Source organism: Tauraco erythrolophus, chromosome 8 (assembly GCF_009769465.1).
Source record: "Tauraco erythrolophus isolate bTauEry1 chromosome 8, bTauEry1.pri, whole genome shotgun sequence".
Lineage (NCBI taxonomy): Eukaryota > Metazoa > Chordata > Aves > Musophagiformes > Musophagidae > Tauraco > Tauraco erythrolophus.
In genome coordinates this window covers 26,229,784-26,255,848 of record NC_141472.1, presented here as the reverse complement: position 1 = coordinate 26,255,848, position 26,065 = coordinate 26,229,784, and the positions used below count along the sequence as shown (strand labels likewise).

General features: G+C 38.4%; 1 protein-coding gene across 1 annotated transcript in view; it reads right to left on the bottom strand.

The window, feature by feature from the left end:
- Positions 1–6,198: 6,198 nt before the first annotated feature.
- ITGB6 (integrin subunit beta 6) overlaps positions 6,199–26,065 on the bottom strand; it is a 31,785-nt gene continuing 11,918 nt past the window's right edge. The window contains exons 8-15 of the mRNA XM_009979642.2: positions 25,046–25,135; positions 19,919–20,053; positions 19,295–19,712; positions 18,085–18,307; positions 15,477–15,574; positions 10,420–10,539; positions 8,151–8,317; positions 6,199–6,300 (exon numbers count right to left, since the gene is read on the bottom strand). Of these exons, the coding sequence (XP_009977944.2) occupies positions 6,199–6,300; positions 8,151–8,317; positions 10,420–10,539; positions 15,477–15,574; positions 18,085–18,307; positions 19,295–19,712; positions 19,919–20,053; positions 25,046–25,135 (1,353 nt within the window). The remainder of the gene's footprint in view (positions 6,301–8,150; positions 8,318–10,419; positions 10,540–15,476; positions 15,575–18,084; positions 18,308–19,294; positions 19,713–19,918; positions 20,054–25,045; positions 25,136–26,065) is intronic.

The window sequence follows — 26,065 nt, the reverse complement described above, 5'->3', positions numbered from 1 at the left end:
AATGAGTGATGTATGGTGTAATTGGTCACCACCCCTTGACCAAGGCCCATTTCATCCCGAACTAATGATCCCGAAACAGATAAATCCGATACCACAATCCCGGACGAATGGGAGGTGCGAAAATAGAGAGCAAGACAGAGAGAGCACTCTGAGAGTCCGAAAGTGAGAGTCCTGGAAGAACAAAAGCCCTTCTTTCCGGCTGACCCTCATTTATATCCTGGGCATGACACTGCATGATATGGAATACTAATTGGCCAATTTGGCCCTCAGTCCTAAGTACAAATCACAAGGAGAGTTGTGGACCCTCTGTCCCAGCCATGCTCCCCCCTTATCCTGTTGTGCTCCTGCACACTGGCAAGAACACGGCAGCTGAAAAGTCCTTGAGACCTCAGTGTCAACAATAAACACCAGTGCGCTGTCAGCGTTCTTTTCAGAGCAAGTCCCAGAATAAAACCAAAACACGGAGCTCTTCTAGCTGTTAGAAAGAAGAGCTAGCTCTGTCCCCGCTGAAACCAGGACACCTACCCAGTTTTCATGTGGATTAACCAGCCCACAATAAATTCCTAGATGTATTTTGGAATGAATTTCCTGAGTGCTGCTAGTGGACAAACCCTAAGGGACAGTCTTTCCACTAGCTTTTTTGGGATGCTGACTAATCAATCACCCACAGTAAATACTATGTTCAGTGAGAAGCCCCTCTCTCTAGTAAAGCTCTGTATCTGCCCCATTCAGAGCACAGCAGAACAGGAATCCAAAGCGTGTCATCTATGGGAGGCAGATGTTGAACTGGTTTCTTGCAGCTGCTGTCCCAGACAGCTTGAAGCAGTAGCTGCAGGTACTCTGGGGTGAATATGAGAGGTACGGAGCACTGTATCTGTACAAAGTCAAATTCTCGTGCTTGACCAAGCTTCACGTGATTGTCACCTTGTGTGTGGGCTCATGACACATTACCACAGAGGACGTTCTCTCCCTGTAGACACTGGTGGCGGGGAAGTGTGTCAAAAGTTTTTCTAACAACTCATTGATTTTAGGGATTTCTGGGCCTCTTACCCTGAACTGTTCTTTTCCTGGTTTGGTATATTTTCAAGCTTAATTTCTCCATCACCTTTGAGACTATTGGGGATTTTTTCTTGTTTGGTTTTTTTTTTTTTGTGAGTTTGTTTTATTTTTCCTGTTTGGTTTGGGATGCGGTTTGTTTTGTGTTTTTTTTCCTTTTTTTTTTTTTTAATCTATCCTTTTTCAAATCTACTGTAACCTAAAATAGAAACAACTGAGAGTTTGTTACATGGTAATTATAGTATAATTATAGGTCTGATTTTTAAGTCAGTTGAGAGTTTTAGAGCAAGCAAGTTTTAACCTCTCACCTAGGAGGATCAACAGGAGATACAATTTGCCTTTGAACTAAAGTTATTAACTTTGAAGCCCAAAGCTGGTGGTACACATTTTTCCAAACACAGGTAACATCAAACTGCTGAACACCAAATAGAAATTTCCTGTTTCTTCATACATAAAGACCTTAGTTTTATTTACACTTCTACCTATTCTAAATGTGGAAACAGTAATGAAAAACCTACTGTTGAGAAAAGTTACCCTGTGGAAAAATGGCTTTTTAAGAAAATACATCATGTCTTGAGAACTTCATCTATCTGAATACGGAAATGTCTTGAAACTGTTTTTCCAATTTGATTAAAAATAATTCTAAACTGTAGTGTAAATAGCATGAGGAAGGGGGAGGTTGCAATGAAAATCAGTTTTTGATTCTCTCTGCTTTTGCATGATCACTAGTAGAAGAGAGAGACTGAGCCAGCTTCAAGAAACAAAGCTCTCATATACCAAAATCTTTGAAAAGCCAAAACCTTTATATTCATCTACACTGTCTGTCACTATTGTGCTTTTGATGCTGTCTCTCAATATTAGCTGATAGGTACGTCAATGAAAACACAGTAGAAAAGTTTCTAAGCATGAACCATTCCTAAAAACAAACCAAACCAAAAAAGTATAGACTTTAGGGGGTAGAATACATTATAGATTACATGCCATGAGTATACATTATGCAATTGTATCACTTTCAGTTTTCACAACCCGCTGTGAATTGCAAGAGAACATGATCTTATTGTGTGCCCGCAGAATACAATAGACTTTAAATACAGTTCTGTCAAGAGTGCAGAGGAATGTTCTCTTCCTCAGAGCAGGAAATGAGCAGACATCAAAATACATGAATTTTCATTAGAGGGAAAAAGGATTAAAGAGATTGAACATAAAACATGCATTTTGCCATGTAGTTCCAAAAAAATATTACTGCTGTTACACTTATGGAATGGATTGATCTTTAGCTTTAAGCAAGTTGTGCAATTTAGGGATGGCTATATAAAAGAATGCCATATGTAATCAATCAGAGTTCCAGAAATAGGTTGCTTGCAGCATTCATCCATTAACTCATTTCCTTGAAAAGTAAAAGGATCACAAATAGAAGAAATTCCATACGTTAAATCTCATGTGCTGTCTTGAAAAAGAGGGGAGAGGAGTTATAAAATAAGCTCTAGATTATGCCAAGGCATGAGAAATTTGCTAAGATTCATCAAATCATGTGAAAATAATCATAAAGACACATGACAAAATGGAAAACGAAGAAAGAACAGTAAAAGTATATTAAAAATGCATTCAATTTTACAATCTTTATTCAAGGTTAAGTAACTCCTTTTTTACAAAAACAAGTTGAGGCATTTACCTGTTTCTTTTAAATAGATAAAAATTGCGTCTTTTTTTACTTCTAGGTAGTGTGTGGTTAAGTTTGTGGGGCAATAACTCCCTTATGCTCACTGCAAAACAAACCTGAACTTCTGTATAAAGGCAAACAAGACATGGACAGTACTCCACTTGACATCCGAGTCTTATACCCCAGACTCATCACCCATTAGTTACATTACGAAATGAAGCTAAATGCAGTCTGGACATATACAAGTTAACATGCAATTTTTAGAATTCAAATGAAAAATTATCTATTTAACATACATTACTGAAATTACTATTCTACAGAGAGTAAAAGATACACAAATACCATAAAAGTGCTAATGAGTATTTTTTCATTCAGTTTAACTCTTCAGTGAATAGAAGTATTACTATTAAAAAAATGTTTTGGCCACTATCAAGGTCCAGCCTCAGGTCAAAACAATATTCACAAAAACAGCAGAAAGACTTTTTCATCTCACTCACCACACACAAACCCACTCATAATTTGGTGGGGAAAAAAAAAAAAAAGAAAAAGATTAACTTTGGTACAAATGCTACAAGATACAAATAATATAGTTGTAAAAAAAGATGAACAGCACTCATGTTTCTAGGGTGAATGCCAAGTAAGATCTTGAAAGTTCCTGAAACTCGGGGGTTTAGTCAGAACTTATGATCTAAATTAATGCTGTTAAAAGCATGGTTCGTATGAATGAGCCTAGTTCTTTGATATACCTCAATAATAAAGACCTTCCTCACCAAGCCCTTCTATTTTCTCTCTTCTGATGAATTCTTAATGCTTTGAGTGATTTCCATCCTGACGATTTTGAAGGTGCACAGAACATTTATAGTACAGTCAGTCACAGCAGGGAAATTGCAAAACATACTGCCTGATTTCTGTACATCTTTTATAACTTGAGAGAGATTGCTAGGAGGAGTAATTGGACTGTAAACATCATCTACATACCAAATTGGATCTTTGCTGATAATCAGAAGATGCCACTGGTGGGAAGAGGGTGAGTAGCTTTGTGAAATGAAATCTCCTGTAGGAACAGGGAATGCAGACCACCAAGTGTTTGATATGAATTGCGAACACCACTTTGTTAACGACGTTTGAATACTGAAATGTCTTTCAATATTGAAATGGGTGACCTCCAGAAGAAGGGCTTTCAACTCTAACATTGAACAGCAGAATCAGCCTTCTCAGAAAAAGAACTGAGAAGGTATTTAATAAACAGTATAGATTTTTATTACTTTAAAAGTAGTAAAAATATTTTAATTTCTTTCAGATAAAGTTTGTCATTTGATGACTTCTACATGAAAAACAAAAGAGTAACAGATAATTTACATGGCCTAAATCCAGATTTCTCTAGTCCCTTAGGCAACCCTGACCCAAGTGGAATCTGAGATAAAATCCAGGGGCCAGCTTTGCCTCCCGTGAGTTTATCCATGTGCCAGGGAAACAGAATTTGGTCTCACGTGTAACTTGCACTGACATCAGTGGGAGTCTAGTTGTTGGAAGGGTCGTAGATGCAAGCCTTTGTCTGTGCACAGTTTCCACTATGAGATATGCAGAAATACTGAAAAGTACAGATATGAACCTATAATTAATCTGTTCCAGTTTAATGACAGCCACCATTTCCTTCACACTGCAACAATTTTGTATTTAACATGTGGTTATAGCATCACCTTCTTACCAAAGGCATCTGATACTGTTTATTTCTCTTTGCACAGAAATATATACTATAGGTTCTAATCCACTAATAGACAGTATTAACTGGTTTGTTTAAACAAAACAGTCTCTGTAAACCAAAACTAATAGTTTCACTGAAACTAGATCCTCATCTGTAGCCATTGACTCCAGTAGGCTTTGGATCAGGCCCTAAAACAGGCATGGGTCAGAGCTAGCTAATATATCAGTCTCCTTTCCAGGAATTGCAGAGGATATAGAGACTGAAGTTGCACAGACTTTGTAAATATTTATTACAAAATGAATATTGAGATTTTAAGGTCAAATATATATATAATTTACCATAGGGAATGTATGTAATTGTCTGTGATTGTGACGATGTACCTTTGATTTCCAAGTCTTCTTTTTTAAGTACATTCATATGTGCATTTTGACCATCTGTTCCAGAGTACTAAAAGATGCAGAAGAAAAGTGAGATTAAAAAATAAAGTACATTATTGTTAGCTTAAAATAGCCCAATATTGTAGTATTTTATGCGAGCATGTTAGCTGATTTTGTTGGGGCTTTTTTTTTCCTAGTGCTATGCATTAGGAAATTAATTACAATGTAAGAATTTATGGCAAGTCATTAGTAACTAGCTAAAACTGAGATTTAAAAATCCTCATTAACATCATGGAAATGAATATGAAGTAGAATCCATACATCTATTTAGTGCTCAGTTGGGAAAAAAAAAACCCAAACCTGACCCAAAAGAGCTGAATACATTACTTCACACATGAATAAATGGTTTGGCTGCTGGGTATTGAAAGAACCTCACAATTTTGAATATATCAAAAAATGAGTACTGTCTTTCTGTGTGATACTAAGCCTTTGTGTGTGAACTTTTCCTGCATGTAAAGGGCTCCTGGAACAGTTCATGTAATGGTCCAGCATGTGAGGTTTATTTTGAGTGCCTAAACAGGATGTAAATGATGAAATGGAGTTCTGATAATCCTCTGGTTTAAAGTTTCTCTACTGAGGTCTCTAATTTACAAATATTTCTCTTTTGATCTAGATCTCCTCTACTAGAATTTAAAGGAAAGGGGGGGGGGGGGGGGGGGGGGGGGAAGAAAAAGCAGTCAATGCCTGGAACAGAAAACAACTCTGCAAGTGAATAAGGGCTTGATTTAGCTTTGCCTGAGATAACCCCAGGGACTGGGTTCTTACAGAACATCAAACAGCAACAAGGAAAGAAGATAGGTTTCTGTATACCTTACATACTCAGAAGATAGTCAATCAGACTGCTTGTTACTCATCAAAAACTTTCCAGTCACACTGGTGAAATGAGGAACCCCTCACCTCAGTAGATTAAGCTGCATTCATGAAAAAATTATCTTTATAAATTTAAACCAGCCAACTAAGCAGATTGGTACAAATACATTCCTAAACACAAATATATGGGATTATGTGTATGAAAAAGGTAGTATATACCTAATTTCACAAAAATAGGCTTACGTATTATAATTTTTAATCCTCAGTATTAATGAGAAAATTAATAATATTTGTGATACTATTTTTTTTAAGATGGGAGGCTTTAATATTAAAGTTTTTTTAAAAAAGTATTTCTACTAACCTTTACCACTAATTTGTTATTTATAGTTTTTCCAACACAAGATATATTTTCTCTAACAGAATGAATAAACCACTGCAACTTGCAAACAAATATCACATAATCAGCTGAGAACAAACAAGTGGGTTTAGATTTTGCTGCCAGTAAAATTAAGTTTGTAGTGTCGGAGGTGCTAATAGAAATCTGCAACCATGGCCCCTTTCTGCTTTTCTTGGTTCTTGTAAGTTACATTTTTAAAAGTGGTTGTTGAGCCTCTGTACAGTGGATTTGTTTCCTAAAAAAAACAAAGAAAACAGAAGTAATGGGAGTCATTCCATGTTTAACTCATCTTGCCATTGCTTCAGCTGCAAGAAGGTGTAGCTGCACACCACTGCCTTGAGTGTATCTCTCCAGCAAAGAGATCATTTTGGTCCCTGATTCCTGACCCACTGTTATGATGCAGGTCGTACATGCACCAGCTAGTACCACTCTGCTTCCCAGTGTGCGGAAAAAGATGATTTGTACTCTGTGAGAAACTCGGGTCAGCCATCTGCCTGGCTCAGCAATGTGTTCCCTACAGTGAGTGAAAAGCTGACACGTTTCACAAACCTCCTGGATCAGAGGCGATGTTCTCCTTCTATAGATTTGTCTATGGACATGCCATTTTGAATCCATGCAAACTTTTATCATCCAGAATATCTTTGGAAATAAATCATATGCCCTATGCGGGTGTTTAATGATGCCTTTTGGCTTCTTTGGAGCCTGCTATCTCACCATGCTTGTATGGGAAAAGTCAGTGAACAAACATCTCATCTTCAGTTTCCCCAGTCATAACTTTACAGGCCGGTAACAAAGCCTACTCCCGCTCTTCCTCTTCTCTAGTGAGGACTTCTGGTCTATTCTTTATATAGAAGTAATTTTGTACCTTTGATCATTTTAGAATAGCCTTCAGCAGCTCACTCACGTTCCAAGCCACTGAAATTCAGACTGGTCTATATGAGGCAGCACAAACCAGTCTAAGGTCAGGAACACGCTTCCCTTCGCATCATCCTCCCAGATTAATGTGCATCATCAAACAATATTTTATCAATTAATCCGATATAATTTGTGTATCAAATGTTGTGATTGGTGCATTCTAAAAGCACAGATAGTGTCTCAGCAGTGAGGTGTGACTTGTCATGGTCCTCTTGCTTGAGCCATACAGACTACCATGCACTGGGAGAAGGGCAAATCCCACCCAGGTTTTTAATCCTGGCCTCTCATCATTCTCTTCCTATTATTTCCTCTTGCAACAGAAAACTAAAATGCTTCTGTCAAGTGTATTCTTCCCTCTTACCACGTGTAGCTCTCCTGAAGGATTAAGAAAACATTCTTGAGTGGCCTTGCCTGTAAGTAACTGATTTTTCCCATCTCAAAAGCTGAAAGGCCAGCAGTGTCCATTCTTGCAGAGATGTTGCAATCACAGGGCTTTGTCTGCGAATGGAGCCGGATGAACAGCAGCATATCCCCTGTCCTCCTGACACCCACTAGAAATGCTTACTCAACATGCTTTTTTTCCAAAGAGCCTCGGAAGTCTTAACGCTTTTGCAGAAAAGCAAAAAATTCAAGGGCAGAAAGGAAAGAAGAAAAGGGAACATGTGGTATAAGCTTGCATTAGGCATCCGCAAGCTATAGATAGAGGATAGGGCCTGAATTTTTCTGTCCTTTTACCTACATTACTTACATTCATTGCTCCTCTGTGTGAGTGGGCTCTCATCATGACAGAGGCCATTGATAACCTCTCTTTCCTAAAATCAGATCTGTTTCTGGGAAGAGGGCTACACCTCTGGTAATTACATAGGCAGTGAACAACTTTGCTCATATTAATCAAAGAAAGGTGAGGTACTAATTAAAAAACAACTAATAAAAATATTATCTATGTGCTTTTATATGTGGAAGAAATTCAACCAGGAGATTGAACTTCAGCTATTTTTCATCCCTAAAAAAACTATAATTTTGCTTTATAGAATACTGAATGTAGTGAAAACCTACCAGTAAAAACTATCAATTTAAAAGAACAAAACCAAGACACAGAATTCTAAAGGCAGTTGTGCATCGTGCAACCAAATTAAAGAACCTCGCATAAAATGAATGAATGTAACGTACCGTTTGCCATTTAACTTTCGATTTTTCTGCTTCAAACTTGGCCACCTCTTTTCGATCTTGAACTGACACCAGTAATTTCCATATACAAAGTAAAACAATGCCAATGAGAAGGATAGCAAGGGTGACACCGACCATAATCATTGGGATATTTGGAAGCTGTGGGCAATCTGTGGAAACAAAACCAATTATGACTGCAGATATCCAATCACTAAATTTTAGGCAATTAAAAGCACCCAAGAGGCAAGCTGGGCTTCTTGTTTGCTGCAAGCTGTGCATGCCTTTTCCTTCAAGTCCATGTTATTTTACTATTGCTAGCTTGCTAACAGGTTTGTGCAACTGGCTGAAAAACACTGCATTAAAATGTTAAAAAAAATTAATTGCTAACTTCTTCCACTGCTCTTTCACCGTGTTGATTAGCAGCTGCTGGATACAGACATAGATTCTGAAAAGAGAAGTTAGAAAATATTTTCAGATCTGTGTCACTAGAATTATAAAAAACAGGGCTGAGTTGGCAAGATGATGAATTTTACAGTGTTACGGCTGAAGCTCTACTTCAATTAACTGATTTTCAGTGTGTTGCAGAGGAAAAGATTCTAGTGAGATCTATATCAGGGTAAAGTCACCAATGATACTGAGAAAATAAAGGAAACTGCATTCACTCATGAAAACAATGAGGGAAAAAAATCCATTAGGCTTGCTGAAAACAATGGACCGAACAACTTGAAGGAATTTTGCATTTCAGGTTCTGCAATAAATTTTATCATACAGTATTTCAGTCAAAATTAAAACTGAAGTTTTTGCTTCAGCAAAACACAAAGACGTTTGATTATTTTAATATTAAAATGTATTGCTCATGAAAGTTGGTGAACGCTACTATTTTACAAAATTTTCAGCTCAGCCATGGTTTAAGGACATTGAAAAACTCATTTCATTCTTATTTGGATTACATGATTGTATTTCATATTACTTTTTTGCTTGATATCATCATTTATCTAATTCTGAGGGGTCTGGTTTGAGCAGTGGGTTAACACCCTGGCTGCTGATGCTGCCTTGACTTCGGTTCCGTAAGTGAAGTCAATTTCTAGAGCAGTTCTGGAAGTCTCATCTCAGTTCATGTTCACATGCATCACAGCCACTACAGCACAACAGTTTCAAGGCCCAGGAGCAGAACAGCACATGAGACAGAGAAACTGGTTACTCTAAAGTTGTGGGAGGGCCACTACAGAGTATTTAATGAACTGTGCCTTCCTTATTTCCTTCACTTTTTTTTTTTTTTCCCTCAGATCTACTTAAAATGCATATTAAATGTTTTTAATAAAGGGAAGGTCTTACCCTTAGATTCTTGAGTCTTAGGGGTGTGGTTTACAAAGGGATGTGTTTCTCCGGTACTATCTATGTTACAACAATCTTTGCTGTAATAGTAATCTATACAAAACCAGACTACAGTTCTTATGGTAGAAGCTGCTTTTTTGTGCAGTGAAATCACTTTTATTCTCACATGTATGCTGGAGAAAAGCTACACAAAGGGTTAACACAATACATGCCATTTGTGCCAACCAAACGAGGTTACTAATCTGCATAGTTTTCCCTAAAACATAACTAACATTTAGCACTGAGACACTGGGTATGTCCAAAAAAAAAAAAAAGGGCATTTTTGTTGCCTGGAAATTAAACTGTTTGGCAGCTGAAAAGTGATGTCTGTGTTCTGTCCTGTCCTACATGATCAGGAGCTTTAACGAAAAATCAGTAGTGAAACAACATTAAATAAAGAAGTAATGTTAAATGAAAGGACATAAAGAGATCTGTTGAATATCTGTTAGTTATGCGAAATATTCAAAACTTAATGATACCGCAACGTTAAACACAATTATAAATCTATTTTAGAATTTCATTAGGTATAGCTAATCAGATAGTCTTTTGGATATTGTTCATCTATGAAATATACGTCATTTCAGAGAGAATTACAGTTTTCTTATATAATGCAAATGGCATTTGGTATCATCATCTTAGAATTGCACAGGGCTTTAGAAAAATTAACTTACTTTTGCAGCCCAGGGATCATTCTGCCCATCTTTCATGAAAGGCCAAGTATTTATTTTGCTACCACATTGAATAAGTACATGAGGAGTTGCTCTCTTGGCTGGGCAGAGGGGAGCTACAAGCACAAAGGGGTGCAGTGCTGCTTAAAAGAGCCCAGCTTCTAGATAGCTCACCTTGCCTTTGTTTTTGAATCAGATTTCACGTAAAAAAAGCAATATTCACTGCTTACCTTTCTGTTCTATGCTATGAATGACTGTCCTTCCCTGTTCATCCATAGCCAGTAGAAATGTGGTTGTACATTCATTTTCCCCCTGCAAAGAGCAGGGAATGGATTTATCCTCTGAATAATCTGCAAAGAGAAGGGGAAGAAGCCATTCATCAGTTCAAATGAAATTTAACATGTAATAACAAGAGAGACTGCTGGTGTCATGTTTGTCACAGCCTCATCTGTGGATAAGAAAGAGTGAAAGATGAAAGCAGAAATATCCTCAGAATTTCTACCAAATTTAACAACTTTTCTTCCAACCCAAGCTTTGTTTTGTTTCCGATTTTTTACTCACATGTCTGAAGAACTGATCCAGGTGTTGTCACTCTGTGCTGACCATCTAGTGCACCTTATTAATCTAGTGTACTGTACTGGGAATTTCAGTGAATTGGAAGTGCTTTCAAGATGCTTAACCACCAGCTGTCTAGGAAATGTAATAGTCCCCAATTATAGGACAAGTAAACTGTATATTCTCTTTGGTTTATAGCTACTCCTACCATGTCTAGATTATGTTTCAGAAGTAGATATACCTACACCAAACAGCAAAGGATACTGTTATAAGGGTTGCCATTTCTTCCACAATAGCCCTCTCCAAGATCAGTGTGTCCAGTACTGTCACAACAACAAATATAGCTTAATAACAGAAAACCGTGATTCTGGGATCTTTGTAATGTGATTCCAGGGGAAGCAGATAAAAAGTGACCTGAGATGACGGTTTGACAGTTTGCCCTCATTTATTTGTCCCTCCATTTAATGCAGATCTGCACAAAAACTTAATCCTTTTTTTTTTTTTCTTTTTTTTCCCCAGATTCCTAACTGGGAAACTTTTTCTGCTGAGAAAAGTTCATTCAAAGGGAACAGGGAGACAGGAGGAAGCTGGCCGTGAGGGACGAGATAAAGCAAATAAGACGATCGAAAATTGAGACCTCAAGTCCACAGCCAGGAATGCCATACTCTAGAGCATAAGTATTATATAAGATTTTTACTGAGCAAAAATATCTGATCTTATAACTGTGTGCAATAGTACCTTTGGGGCTGGACGCTTATTATGTTTCCATATAGCCCATGATTTGAATAGCATTGGAGATCTAAATATGCTTTTCAATGAATTTTTAGAAAAACTTCATAGATTTTATTTTTAGAGGTAAGAAAAATCAGTAAACTTCTTAAATATTTATTTTAAAATAATTGTCACTCTCCATTATTTCTTACTCATTTGAAACTCGTACTGAAATTTCATAAGCAACTATGCTAAATATCTTAAGTCCTCAAACTTTAATATGAAGAGTAATGAAATATAAAGTAAGAATCAGACAGGAATACAGATGTTAAAGTAATCTATGGTACATAAAGAAGTAAGTGCTCATTTTTCCTAAAGAAATAAGTGCTCACTTTTTTTCCCCTTTTTTTTCTTTTTTTCATATTCCTTATTATCATAAGGTTTGGTCTTACGGAAAACACTATTAAACACCATAGAAAATATGAAAACACAAATAGTTGTCTACCCTACAGTCATTTTCTCTGCTTGTTATAAAAAGAGAATCACATCAGGTGATTCTAATCATGATAAATCTATCTAATCATAAATCTAATTATTCTAATGGAAACATGCTCTTGATTTGTGATAATCTTGTATTTAACCTGTTGCCTGTCCATGGTGGGAGAGCAATGTGTTATCTATCAAGGTGACAGGCAGACAAGACTTGCTGATTTAACAAGATTTGGTTTTTTTAGAAGGGCCACAAACTGCAGACTGAGTGTACTGAATTAATGGCACTCATTGCCAGGTCACAATTCCAGTAACACTGTCACAAGTTTTGCAATATTTGTTATTTCCCAACTCTTTTAAGCAAGAAGATCCAAAGAATATTAACTTGCTTTTTTTTCTTTCTAAAGGAAAAAAAAAAAGAAGGAAAAGGGTAGTTGTTAGCTACCCTGAAGGCAGAGGAAAACTTGCAGGCATATTCCAAATATTATCCAGAAGGCAGTAACTGCAAACACATTAGTTATTTTTAAATTGTAATTTTTAATTTAATGTCATAATTTGAGACTAAGGGGAGCAGAAATCTGATTATGTGCAAGGAGGTAGAAATGAAAGCAAAGATGCCAATTTAAGATACTCACAACCCAGCTTATGTTTAGTATTTTTGTTTCTCTGATGTTATTTTTAGGATGAGGGATCACTGAGAGAGACTATCGCACAGATTATTTTCAGTTCATCAGCACAACAATTTGCCTAGGCAGGTAAACTTCTGTAACTTACACCTGTGTAATTTTTTGCGTTCTGCAGTGAATCATCATACTTTTCCCACTTTGCCTGCAGCCTAATTCCATTAATTTCAACGGTATTTGAAATCACTGAAGTCACACTGGCAGAAAAACTGAGTAACAGTGGCAAGCTGAAGCCTCGAAGCAAGACTCTTTCCTAACAGATTCAAGTATTACACTTATAAAAAAGAGTCAACAAAAAAATTGATTGTAAATTTAAATGTCGTTATGCCCTTTCTCATTTGTCTTTTTCTAAACGAAATCCTTTCTTTCAACATTTTCATCTCACTTTGAGTCAGAACAACAGAGCAGCGCTGATATAGAAGTTCCTTCAGGCTCCAGCATCCACTTTGCTGCTGCGCTAGGAACTTGTGAAGTGTCAACACTACGGGGTAGGAAAAACTCCGTTTCTCTAAGGAAAGTGTAACTGTTGCTGTTGGGCTTGTGGCAGGAGCAGCCTGGTGCCCTGTGGCCAGCATCGTGGCAGGAGCTGCTTTTTAGGAATTGCAGTTCTTCCTGGGCAGCAAGTAGAGCAGCAAGGCTCCCCTTACACCCATCTGAAAAAGGGGGGATTAGCTCAATTTGATATTCAAATATTAAAAATGGATGAAAATAAATACTCAAAAGCAATGCCTGCCGTGGAGATAAGCCCAGAGAATGTGAAGTCATCAGCACCTCCAGAGCTGCTGTGCCAGTCCATGCCCAGCTGGATGTCCTGGCAGAGAGGCTGCCCGCACCGCAGCTGCCCCGGTGACCCTGCTGCAGGGGAGCAAGAGGAGAAACCCCCGGCACCCACAGAACCAAAGCAGAGGAGGCAAAAGGAATGGCTCAGAGGCTGAAAAAGGCATTACCAGGAAACAGGAAAATGTAAAGCCTCTGCTTTTTTTATTGCTCCACACTTCCAGTCATTGTGTTGCAACGCACACGTGCAAAAGAGAAAGTAAATCTTTATATGCCAGTATTGTAACTGAGGACTATTTCTAGATTTGAAAAAGCCTTGAATCATTAAAGAAACTGAATTATAAATCAGAAATAAGCAGCATGCTATCACATGACATTGCTCAATAATCTGTCTTATGTGCTGGTCTAGTTATACCACTTAACATTATTTTGTGTTTAGGTTTAGTTTTTATTTTAGGATATTTTTTAGTATTATTTTCAAGATTACTTTTTCCCTTCAGGACTTCTTAAGGAGGCTACCTCCATGCAAAAACAAATCCTCCGAGCTATTACACAATCATTTAAGATGAAACATAGTTTGCAGCAGCTTCTTTTTTCCTTTTTTTTTTTTTTTTGAGGGTTTAGGATGGGAACAGTTATCCAGCCTTTACTACAGCAGTTGCTGTAACTGCTGCAATTCAATATTAAATCTAAAGAATTAGCTGACAGTCCCAGTCAGGGAAGCACAAGACATGAAAAAAAGGAAATAAGCAGGAACAGGAGGTGGTGTTGTCATGCTCATATTCCTGTGACCTCTGTGTGTGGGAGCAGAGCCATATAAGTGACCGTTCCTGCTCTTGATTAGTATTCATTATATTTGAAAGTCAAATGTGTTATATATTCCTAGCTACAAATATCTGCCATCTGGCAATAGCAACCTGAAAACTTTACTAACTGCAGAGACACAATAAAAGCACTCATATGTTTTTGAAGCTTATAAAGACATTTTTATATTCATAAACAAATACTGATGTCTAGAAAGGCAAAGCATAATTAGCAAAAGCTAATAAAAATACACAATTAGAATTAGTTTCCTTACAGGGGCAATATTTGCAACTTTTGAGCTCTATATTATGGAGTAATGTCATCAAAACAAAAGGTGTAGCTTTGTTGGAAAGACGTGTGTCAGTGAAATTTATGCATGCATGCAGCTCTGGATGGGCTTCCAACAGTTTGCAGGCCCTATACTTCAATGTGCATACAGCATTCTGCATTGTCATCCTAACTTTTACATTTATCTGATTTAATGCTTATGTTTACATCTGTGGTGAGGATATAATGCACCTAATGTCCTGCCTCATCTAACAATTGCATTTTGCCACAGAATTGGGTCTAGAGTTGCCATAAGAATAAATAAATACTGCCTACTGTACAGGCAAGCATCTTCCTCTACAGGAAAGAAAAAGACTTTGGTGCATTTTATCTAAAGTTCTGTTTTATTTTCTGAGAGTACTATTTTATTCAAGGTTAATTCCTATTCCAGAACTTCCCATTGACAGAGGGCAATTTTGAATCACAATGAGCAACTGAAAGATGAACTTAGCCTTTAGGATACTAGGAATGCCTCAATAAAATCTGACAAGAAGCAGAACGTCTTTGTCACAGGATAGAGGGCTGTGTCTAGCTGCCGACTGTAATCAAGAGTCTGCATAAGGACTGGAGTCAGATTTTGCAGTTGTATTGGTAAAAGAAGCCACGCTGGAACTCATGGTGCAGGTGTGACTTCACCTCAGGGGCTTTCATCAGCCGCTGATTTGCAGGGACTGGTATTTATTAAATTTTGCCTTTTCTTACATAAACTGCTTAGCAAGTAGGCATGATCCAATGAGTTAATTAACCTGGAGGTGTAATACCAGTGCTGATCTGCATTTCCTACTTACTGCATAAGAATCGTAGACAGACAGCAATAGCCTTACGATCCCTAATATAATTCCACGGCAGAAAAACAAGGCTACTTGCAACTATAAAATTACTGAAAATGGAAACTGTCACTAATCACACACACATAGAAATGGAAGATTGAGTGTACAAACCCTCTACAGTGCTGACAGTTGCATCAACCAATTTACATTTTTCACTGCATTCTCCTGGTGGCTTGTCATCGGAAGCCAAGTGACATTCTACACAGCTCCTGTGGAAAATAATTCAGCAGCTCATCAATCTCTGTCTGCCACAAAGGAACAATATAAAAGCCAGTACATATGCATCTGCATTTTAAAAAGAAGCTAAACAAAAGGTCTTGTGCTATGGATACAGTAGTTCTCAGAAATACCATAGGTATTGTCATAAAAAAAAACCCAACGACTCAACCAAAACAAAACAAAAAAAAACCCACCTGAATAAAGGTATTGTGGATAAGCTCTCTCTTGTCTCTTTTCTCTCCCTGCTTGTTAGATATCAGACAGAACCCCAGGCAACATTATTCATGTAGATCTATCAAAGGCATGGGGTTACTCACACATAACATTCATTTTTGAAAATAAATATCTTGAACTAAGCTCACACTAAATACCAGCCAAAGGAATGCCTATCAGATGAACAATATCTGAAATTGACTTGAGAGAGATCAAGCTGGGGCACCTACAGTAAGTTTCCCTTTGTTGAAAGTCTATGGAATAATGTATTAAAAAACTATTCAGGTGTCTCTACAGATCTCTCTTGGACGTTATTACTCGTCTCAGGAATTATTTACTTTGATGCTAATTGTACTAATGCAATTTATTGGAAAATTATTTACTTTATCTAATGGTGGAATGACAGATATATTTAAAAACACAGAGTCTAAATCAATTCCTTTAGAAGTCTCTGAAAATCTTCCCAAAAATTCAATGAGGATTTTAATAAATCCAGAGTTCATTCATGGAAAAAGGAAACAATGAACAGAATTTGTATATGAAAATTTTTGTTGCAAAATATATCTTGCTGATTCTTCACAAATAGCTTCAGCCAGATTGAGTGGCTGAGACTCTGAGAAGCAGCCTGAAAGACCGACTGCTTAAAGAAAAGGAAAGAAAAGACCTGCAACAAAGCGAAAAAAAAAATCCCCAGCCATCTCCTGTTGCATTGAGTTACATATATCCATGGGAATATGCTGAGGCTGCTGAGATTATCTTCACTGGATGGAGATGACCTTATCACTCGCTCTGGAGATGGTGAATAGTAAAAGCAAGTGGGTAATGGGATAGCCTCTATCTCGTGAAGACAAATTCAGTGTTGGTGGTGGTTTTGTCGTATTTGCTATGTTTCTCATACTACCACTCTTTTTCTCAGGTGCCTAGCCATTAATCTCAATTCCCTCTGACCTGGTCTTTCAGCTCTCTTGGTTACCCTACCCAGGTGTTCCCAGCCTTCTCTCTCTTTTGTCTTTCCCTGCCCTGTGTTTCAGCAACAGAGAGAAAAGATATAACACTGCATGCAATATACATGTTTAAATAGGCTAATGTAATGCCCGACATGTAACTTTATATTTCTTGGGCAGAGCAAAGCAGCAGCATTGTCCTTCATTTTAGAGTAGCTGCATGCAGAAGTTCTCTTTGCTTTGAACAAACTGTTTGGCTTGGTTTTGTAGGTCCAATTTAGCACTAACATAAATGACAATTAGATCGCGTGCCACGGAATAGCTTCTTATTTCAGGTATAGTGTAGACTGCAGTGACAGGCATGAAAATACAGTGGCAGAGAGCTGGTATGGAAGAGAAATGGGCCTCTACTCTAAATAAGTAGACATGACATGGCCTTGAAACATTAGTGCAACTTACACTGACTTGGTGCTCAGCAAGTAAAACCAGGGTCATTAATAACATGTGTTCTGTGAAGCCTAATTCAACTTTTAGCTTAAACTTCTATTGAAGCCTGCCCATTTTGAACAGACTTTAGCCCTGCAAGACCCCACGTAACACAAGCATAAGCATGGGCATAGTTAGAGCAGTCAGCTTTATGTCACACGTATTTTTGGTGGCTTTTCCTACCGTGCAGTGTAGCATACACCACGCATCACAGCAGGAAAGCTACACAAATTTTGTATGATCGGTGAACAGAAGACACTTCACCTTTTACAATCAATTTATCATCAACTTATGCATGACATACAGCTACCCACTGATTTAATCCCCAGACTATGACACAATTTATCATAGTTGGGCCTCTTTAATTCAGCCAAGCTTAAATGAATTTGGACTATGAATTTGCACATGCGTAAACCTTCAGCAGACAGTGTGACCTTATTAACTCATATGCAAGAGAACGGTAATACAAATGCCAAATTTTTCTGTGGGTTCTCATTTTTGCTGTAGCAGCTATGCTGAGATGTTTTCATTCTGTACTGTGGACTGGAAGGAGGTTCCTCTGGTTTTGTCTGATGTCATCATATAAGGCCACCATTCTGATTAGTTGTGCAGCCAGGGACAGCGGTGGAAGTGTGATGTTTTACTTGTGCTGCCTGAAGGTGATTAAATTGTTTTCCATAAAGTTCTTTTAGACATGAGTAATGCTGATAAGCAGTTGATGTACGAGTTACGACTACCTCTCTCAAAGGGCAAAGAAGCTCTTGGATTCTGGTCTGTAAATCTGATACTGCAAAGGCAGTACTGGAAATAGATACCTGGATGATACAAACACCAGAGATGTAAAACCAGCACATTACCGCCTGGAACTGCAAGGGTCACCGCAGAGAGGGCATTTTTCACACGTTTGGCCTGAAGCCCCCGGATGGGTGCAAGCACACGACCCACAGACGCATTCGCCTCTCCCACTGCACAGTGTCCCATCCTCAGCAATGCAGGCGGTGGTGTCGGTTGTGCAATTACAGTATTCACCAGTCCATCCACTGTGGCACATGCATTCCCCACAATCACAGTCACCATTGCCTGGAAAAACATTTATTATACTTCAAATCAGTCTCTCAATAAGAATCTGAATGATGGCCTATAAAATCATTCTCCTTAATAGCAGATATTTTCCGCTCTCCGACCCCTCTTAAACATCTTTCTTTCTCCCCCAGCACTTTCAGTGGATCAAATTTTTGCTTAGACTGGCTATAAGCCAGTGCAGCTCCATTCTCTCCACTGGAGTCGTCCATGCAGATCTTATCTCCTGATAGTGCACAACCTAATAGGTAAATCCTCTTTCATTTATAGCAGCATAATTTTGGCCTACCTATTCAGCACAATCTCATGGCTGGTTCCTGCCAGTTTAATGCTATTCCCATTGTTTCAGTAGAATCACTCCTGATTTATAGTGATATAGCCCATGAAAATACAAGTTCTCAAATTCTGATTCTATCTTACTATGATAAACCAAGAATCATTGAGGTTACTGGATTAAAATTATAAAAATATCATAATTATCCTAAAAGTCATTAATTAAGATTAATCAATTAAGATTGCTATTCTTTGATAATTGTGTCAGAATGAAATTGCACATTAACTAACACCGATGTATGTCAATAGACTTATCTAAACTTCCTTGGAGCTACAATCACCTACAGCCATTAAAAGCCTGACCCAGTGTGACAGCAGCTGATATGCTCCAGTAAAACCATGTCAACTTAGACTAGCTATGGAGTGATTCAAGGTGTCTCATTCTTAAATTTGAAAACAGGGTTAAAAATTTTTTCCTCTTTTAAGTCTAAGATTCATTCAGAAACAGTAAATTAAACTTTGTACAGAATTGATTGCAACTGAATATATGATGAAAATAGATTCACAAGCTTATAGCTAAGAGCGAGACAATCACAGAATGGTTTGAGTTGGAAGGGACCTTAAAGATCATCTAGTTCCAACCCCCCAGCCCTGGGCAAGGACACATTAAAGGTCTAAAATGCAGAGACTACAAATAGCATCAAGGGACCGTACCTCCACACTGGAGCCCTCTGTGTCTCACACACGAGAAGTCATCGCACTCGCAGCGCGGCCCGTACACCTTTCCGTACGGGGATGGGTGGCACGCGCACTGCCCGCAGTAGCAGTCCCCTCTCCCGCTGCAGGAGCTCTGCTCTGCTGAGCCTTTGCACGAGCCGGTGCCGAGGGAGCTCTCGTCGCACTCGCAGTGTGGCCCCACGTACCCGGGGCTGCAGACGCACACCCCGCACTCGAACGATCCTTTCCCTTTGTTGCATTTTGAGCTGTTTGTCTCGGCCTTGGCCTGACAGTTACAGCTGCATTGGGGATGAATTTCCATTTCCAGTGTGTCACTGAGCCCCACTGGTTTTATCACAATACGCCTTCTGTTTTTTTTGCAAGAGGAGAGACTTACAGTCACGTTGAAAGAGACCTGGAAGAGAAAACAGTGGCTGTTCAGAGCTGCAGGTCTGCAGAGGACTCTGGAAGCGCAAGCAGACAGAACAAGAGGGTCATAGAGATCACCTGCTTTTTTTGTAACTTGTTTGGAGGAAGATTATTTGAAAAGAGCAAAGCCTCTACCTTGGTGTCCTAAATTCTCTGGAATTCCCATCTTTTGAGAATTTGTTCTTTACTTACTGTATCTCCCACTTTCACATGAGAGCATTTCCTCTGATGTGGGAAAAGGGTCCCATTGTTGCAGATGGCCGTGAAAGAGAGATTGAGCCCTTCTGTCTCTCCCAAGACCTCCAGCTCCACCTCGGACCTCAGCTCCTTAAAGACAAAACGTGTGAGATAAATGGAATGATAACACTGCCAAGTGCTGATAATGCTCCACATCTGTGTAACATGGATTGTAACTTATCTCAACCTACACAGGAGTAAATTCGTGGGTTTAGCATTTTGTTTACAGAATTCTCTATTGCAAGAAAAATGGAGAACAAGGAAAAATAAGAAAGTGCTGACAGAACTGGCTTTCAATGGAAAGCAACGGTGATATCACTCTAATATCCGCTATCACAGGGCTTATTTCCTGCCCTTGCAGAAGAATAAATTCAGTCTTTTATTAAACCATCTTTCATCACTAAGTGCTCTGCTGACTGATACCAGTTTTTCTTTAGCTCTGGGCTTACCAAGGAATGGATTTGTGTCTCTCATTGCATTGCTAGCACTCGGCTTTTCCCAATTAGCCAGTCTGTGTCAATATTGCTCCCCGTTCATCTCTGCTGGTAGAATCAAACATCACAATCTCTCTCATGGCAGGGCAGACTCCGAGCTCAGTTTTGCCTCAGTGAGGAGCCTTCATGACTGAGCTGGATGTTTCCAGGGCCAGAGCCAAAGTCGAGACCCGTGGTAAATTCCCACAGCTGAGGGGGTTGCTCCATTCCTTTCTTTTCCCAATGGAAACTTCTGCTTCATGACCTGTTGGTGCTATTTCAAGTTGTATTCAACAACGTACTTGTTCCTTAAATCAATTTTTTCAATCAAACTTTAATTTCTTAAATGAAAAACTTACTTCTTGAACTCTCTCACATCCAGGTTTTTATATTTAACTCTCTAAAATATTTTATAGCAACTTTGCTTACACAATTTAGCCTTAATCCAAAGCCTAGAGCAGACCATGGGGAAATTCCCTATGACTTCATCAGACTGTGGATCCAGTAAATGGAAATTTTGCAAAAGTACCTTAGCAATTGCTGAGCAAAAGTCTCACTGACTTGGCTTTGTACTCTTAATTGCTTTACAAAATACCCCCTACACTTCAATTAGAGCGTGAGGAGCTTGCTGATCTTACTTCAGTGAGTCATTCTAGTAAAGGCATTAGGATGACTCACTGGAGTAAAAGTCTGGTGAAATAAAACAAACTAAGAGTAGAATAGGTATAAACCTGCATAGTCAACAACTCCTTGTCCTTTGTACATGTCCTGGATTCCCTGGAAATTTTTCTTAGGGTTGTGTTTGGTGGGTTTTTTCCATGTCTTTTCATTTGGAAAACCTTGTCAGTAAACCAAAGCACTTTAATAAAGGACAGCAACACGTCATGCAAGATACATTCACATAATACCCAGAGCTCTTCCCAACACACAGCCAGAGCTGTAAAACTCTGCACTGGGCATGAGGTTGGTAACCCTTGTAGCTCTAGATGCGTCCAATTTTCCCTTCACATCTGTTTTAGAGTTAGGTGCTTATGTTGCCATTGAAACAATGCAGAGATTCTTAGAAAATAATTTCTTTGCCATAACTGGGCTCTCACAAAAGGACCAAATATAGCAAACCTTTAGATAAAACTGTGAATGATGCTATGTGCTAATGTTACAGGAAATATCACCAAATAGTCCTTCTTCCACCAGCTGCAAAACTACAAGGCTCAAATATAGTGCAACCGGGAGAGAAAATTAAATGCTACTGAACACCAAGTCGTAATACTTTGAGTCCTAGTGCCTGTACTGGACCATTATGAACAGGCCTTGCTGTTGTGAGAGGTCAAAGTACGCACTTTACACCCCTGAAAATGAATGCATAAACTGTCAAACTCCAGTTTCTTAGATATTAATATCTGTGAGGACTTCTAATGCTCTTTTAAACCTACTAAGCTGCCTGACAATAGTTTGGGGACAAATACTGGACAGTTTAGTGAGCTTTAAGCCATTTACGGAGAAACATTTGTGGCTCAAAAATTTTTCTGAATGAAACAACAGACAAAGCAGTGTGACAAACTTGTGCCTTTTTGTTACCTGCCCTGTTTTAATATATTATTTCTTTGGTCTTTTTTTTCCTGTAAGTGAAAAGGGAACCAAGCACCGGGGGGAAAAAAAAAAAAGAAAAAAAAGCGTGGAATTTTTCTGAAATTTTAAAATCCTGGAATAACTTTAAACAAATGGCCTGATATCTGTTCCAATGCAATTTAGCCTACAGCTCTGCAAAACAAAGTTATGCAGAATTCAAGTTAAACAAAGCAGGCAGAAATATGCTTACAGAAGAAAATGAATCATACTTGGAAAGAACACGAGCACTCCTTGTAACAAATATTTTGACAGCTCAGACTTTCTTAACTTGCTTACTTCCTCTCTGAAGCTTTTAGATAGCAACACATGGTGAATGGTATTAGCAAACTTTCTGCTTGTATAGCAAGCAAAGACTTGAAAGCACTTTAAAAACATTAAAAGATTTAGCCTAACTCTACTCTTGGGGGAAAATAGTTATTTATTCCTTTTTTATGGATAAAGAAACAGAGACACCGGGCATTCAATTACACTGCTGAGAGTATCATGAAATATCATCATTTATGACACAAATGGAATTAGATCTTCTGTTTTGCATGTGATTTTTAACCCTCATTTCCCCTTTCCCAGACCAAAAAAATTCAGATGTCTTCACTTATATCAAATAAGGTGTTATTCAGTGTTTCCTGCTTAGAAGATTTTCAATCATTAAGCAATAAAACTGTTAACCTTTAAGGCTAAGTGCAACAAAACGGGCTTCAGAAAATTCTGAGTGTGACATGTTGTTACTTGTACACTTTGTACACCTTAAAACGTATGTGGGATTTCAAGAACCTATGAGCAACTCTAGTGCGTCGTCCAGACATGCTGTATGTGAATGAGGACACGAGTTACAGCCTGAAGGCAGGAGCACAGCTCCTGCCACTGCCTTCCTGCTGCCATGGGAGAGGAGCGAGCACCAAGCTTAGAGCTCCCTCCAAACCCTGCCCACAGTACAGCTGAACCCAAGACTGGTGAAGCAACTCAGGAGCTGCACTGGGGTCACTGCTGACAGCTCTGAGAGATGATCTGCTCAGCACGCAGCAGCTAAAAAGCCAACAATGTCCTGGGCATCACAAGCAAAGATGCAGAGAGCAAGACAGAGGGCATAGTTTTGCCTCTGTTATAAACCTTAGTGGGCCCTGTCTGGTGTCCTGCGAGCTCTTCTGATTTCCACATCTCAGGAAGGACTCATTGGAGCCAGGGAGGATAAAGAGAATGTCTGCTAAAGTCACCAAGGGGATGGAGCAGCTGAGGAGAGACTTAAAAGGCTGGGATTATCCAATTTGGAGAGGAGGTTGTGGGGGTGGAAGGTGTCTCAGTGATAAAATATTATGAAATCATGAAGACATGAAGATAAGGTGAATGCAGAGCTGTTGTTCACCAAACCCTGCAACACCAGAACTAAGGTTCACTCAGTGAAACTTTAAAGCATAGGGGAGTAGTTTAAAACGGGAAAAAGAAAAACATGTCTTGACACAGTGCAACTGAACTCCTTTTTGCCACAGGAGGCAATGAAGACTGAAAATATCCACAAGTTCAAAAAGGAGAGTAGAAAAACAAAAATATAGTAGACAGTAGGTAACTCTAAGGAGAAGAAGCAAGGATGCACTCTCCACCTTTCCAGTGTTCCAGCAAGGCAGAAGATGCCATGACACTGCAATTAGAGGAAGCACGGTTTTGCGCTTAACATGATGTCACAGCAAAGGCAGCAGGACACAGCACTGAGATAATTATTTTATGTTTTTCAATTACCCACTGGACAACAAAATGATATTTCAGCTGTTAAGTATAGGAACTTCTGTCCATACCTGAGTGCCGACCTCAAGAATCCTGGTAGGAACCAGATGTGAATAATAGATTGGACTCCAGAAGTGAAATCCTGGTGCCGCTGGATGTTTAGCAATAGCTTTGCGTGTGTAGAGATTTCTCCCCATGTTTATTACAATGTATAGACTCCCAAGTTTAACCTTAAATTTCTTTCCTTATTTGATTTTCCATAGGATAGAAAATCTTCTGGCATTTTGTATTTAATTTAAAAATCACAACTCATCAATTGTATTGCTTTTATAATAGTTATAAGAGTTTGGTTTGTTTTCCTATTATCAAGATCAAAATAATTTTGATAACGATGATCATCTCATTCAGGTGATATGAGGAAGAGAAAAAAAAAAATAAGGAAAGAAACAGAAGCTCTTTGCAAAGAGTTATTTGGCATTGTAGCCAACAGGTAAAGCAGGTTTTTAATAAAAAGGGGCTGAGATGGAAGAGAGAAATCTATAGTATATCACAGTATATGTAAATTAATATATCTGTGTTAAGACATGTAAAACTGTCAAAAAACATTTCCCTGACAGAAGAGAACCAGGCAGCCAGGATGCATTTTACAAACAAAGCTCTGAAGAGCAATGCTGCGTTTATGTTCCTGTCATCTTTACAGTACTTCTCCATATTATCTAAACAAACCCATTCAAGTCTTGGTATTATCTAAACAAACCCATTTCATCTCCTGTGTTCTGCTTTTTAAAAGCCTCAGAACAGCCTCACAGGGGCAGCATCAAATTGCTAAAGCAGAGAGGAGCACTGAGCTTTTTTCCCCAGATATTCCTGCAGAGCAATTGTATGGCTGCTCTGGTGACAGCTACAAATGGGAAGGGAGTTGAGTCCTTGTTGAGGTATTGAACTGGGAGACCTGAACACCTACATCAGAGAAGGCTTAAGAGTAGATGTGAAATACAAGACTATGAAGCAGGCAAGACAGATGAGACACTGATGTGAATTTAGCATTCCAGCAGAATTAAGGAACAATAGAGGGTTATAGGAATTTTGTTTCTGTGCTCACTTAATCCTCAGAGCGAACAAAACTTTTCCTGTTAAGGTCAGCACCTAAGCATAAAACATTATGTTCTTGTAATCAGTGCAGAAGAAGAATCAGACACTCTTGTTTTTACCAAAATGTAATCTAATTTTGAAAATACAGGCCTGCAGGAAGAAAACAGCTTACCTGATATGCGGCAATAATCAACTGGAGAATATTTCCAGAATCCTTCTGTAGTCGTCCAACAGTAGCTCCAGGAATAAGCTTTGCATAGTTCTGAAATAAAAAAAAAAAAAAAAAGGCATAAAAAAAGACTAGTTAACAAGGTAGGTGACAAGAAGCTACCATCTGGAAAAGAACAAAATATATTGGAGCCAACCAAAATAAATAATAGTGACATTTTCAAGGACACTTGCAGATTCAGCAACACACGTCCTATTGAGAAAGTCCTACAGAGAAGTTATGCTGAAAATTAATGGGATATATATTGCTAAATCACCTCTGTGTACTTGGAAGTTTGATAACATAGTATATTTCAGCTATAATTTTTCAAATTTAGAATGAAGATATATTCTATCAACAGTTGTGTTTTTCTCTAATAAGAAAACCAAAACCAGCTTCAGCTGTTCTACTGTTGCTGTGCTCTTTGAGGGTCTTGGACCCTACGTTCAGGAACAGCAGTCAGTAACTGCTGTAACTGTTCAGTAACAGTTCAGTAACAGTTTTTTATCTTTGCAGGCAACTGAGCACCTTGAATTCTGGTTAGTGAGGGCACAGAATATACGAAGTTTAAACTTAGGGCTACAAGAACTTTGAACAAAGGGTGTTTTAAAATTGCTGCTAGTTTATGATCGATGTAACACTCCACATATATCCCAGTCGTCTGTGGGTATGATTGTATGTTGACTTTATGTTAATAACATAGTGCCAATTTAACAATTAATTTCAGTGATATGTTTTGTTTTCTTTTTGCATTAAATCGCATTGTGACACTAACACGACATCTAGCAGCTAGATTTAAAATATGCTCAATTAAAATCTGTCTTGCCTGTTAACCACATGAACTTCTTTTGCTTGTGCCCATGCCTTTGAAAAGTCATGTGTTCATCGTTACAAACATACATTGTAACATTCGTTTTCCTTTGCTATTTATTATATCAATGTTGTTATTTTAATTTTAAAAAAATTCCAGAGCACTATTAATAA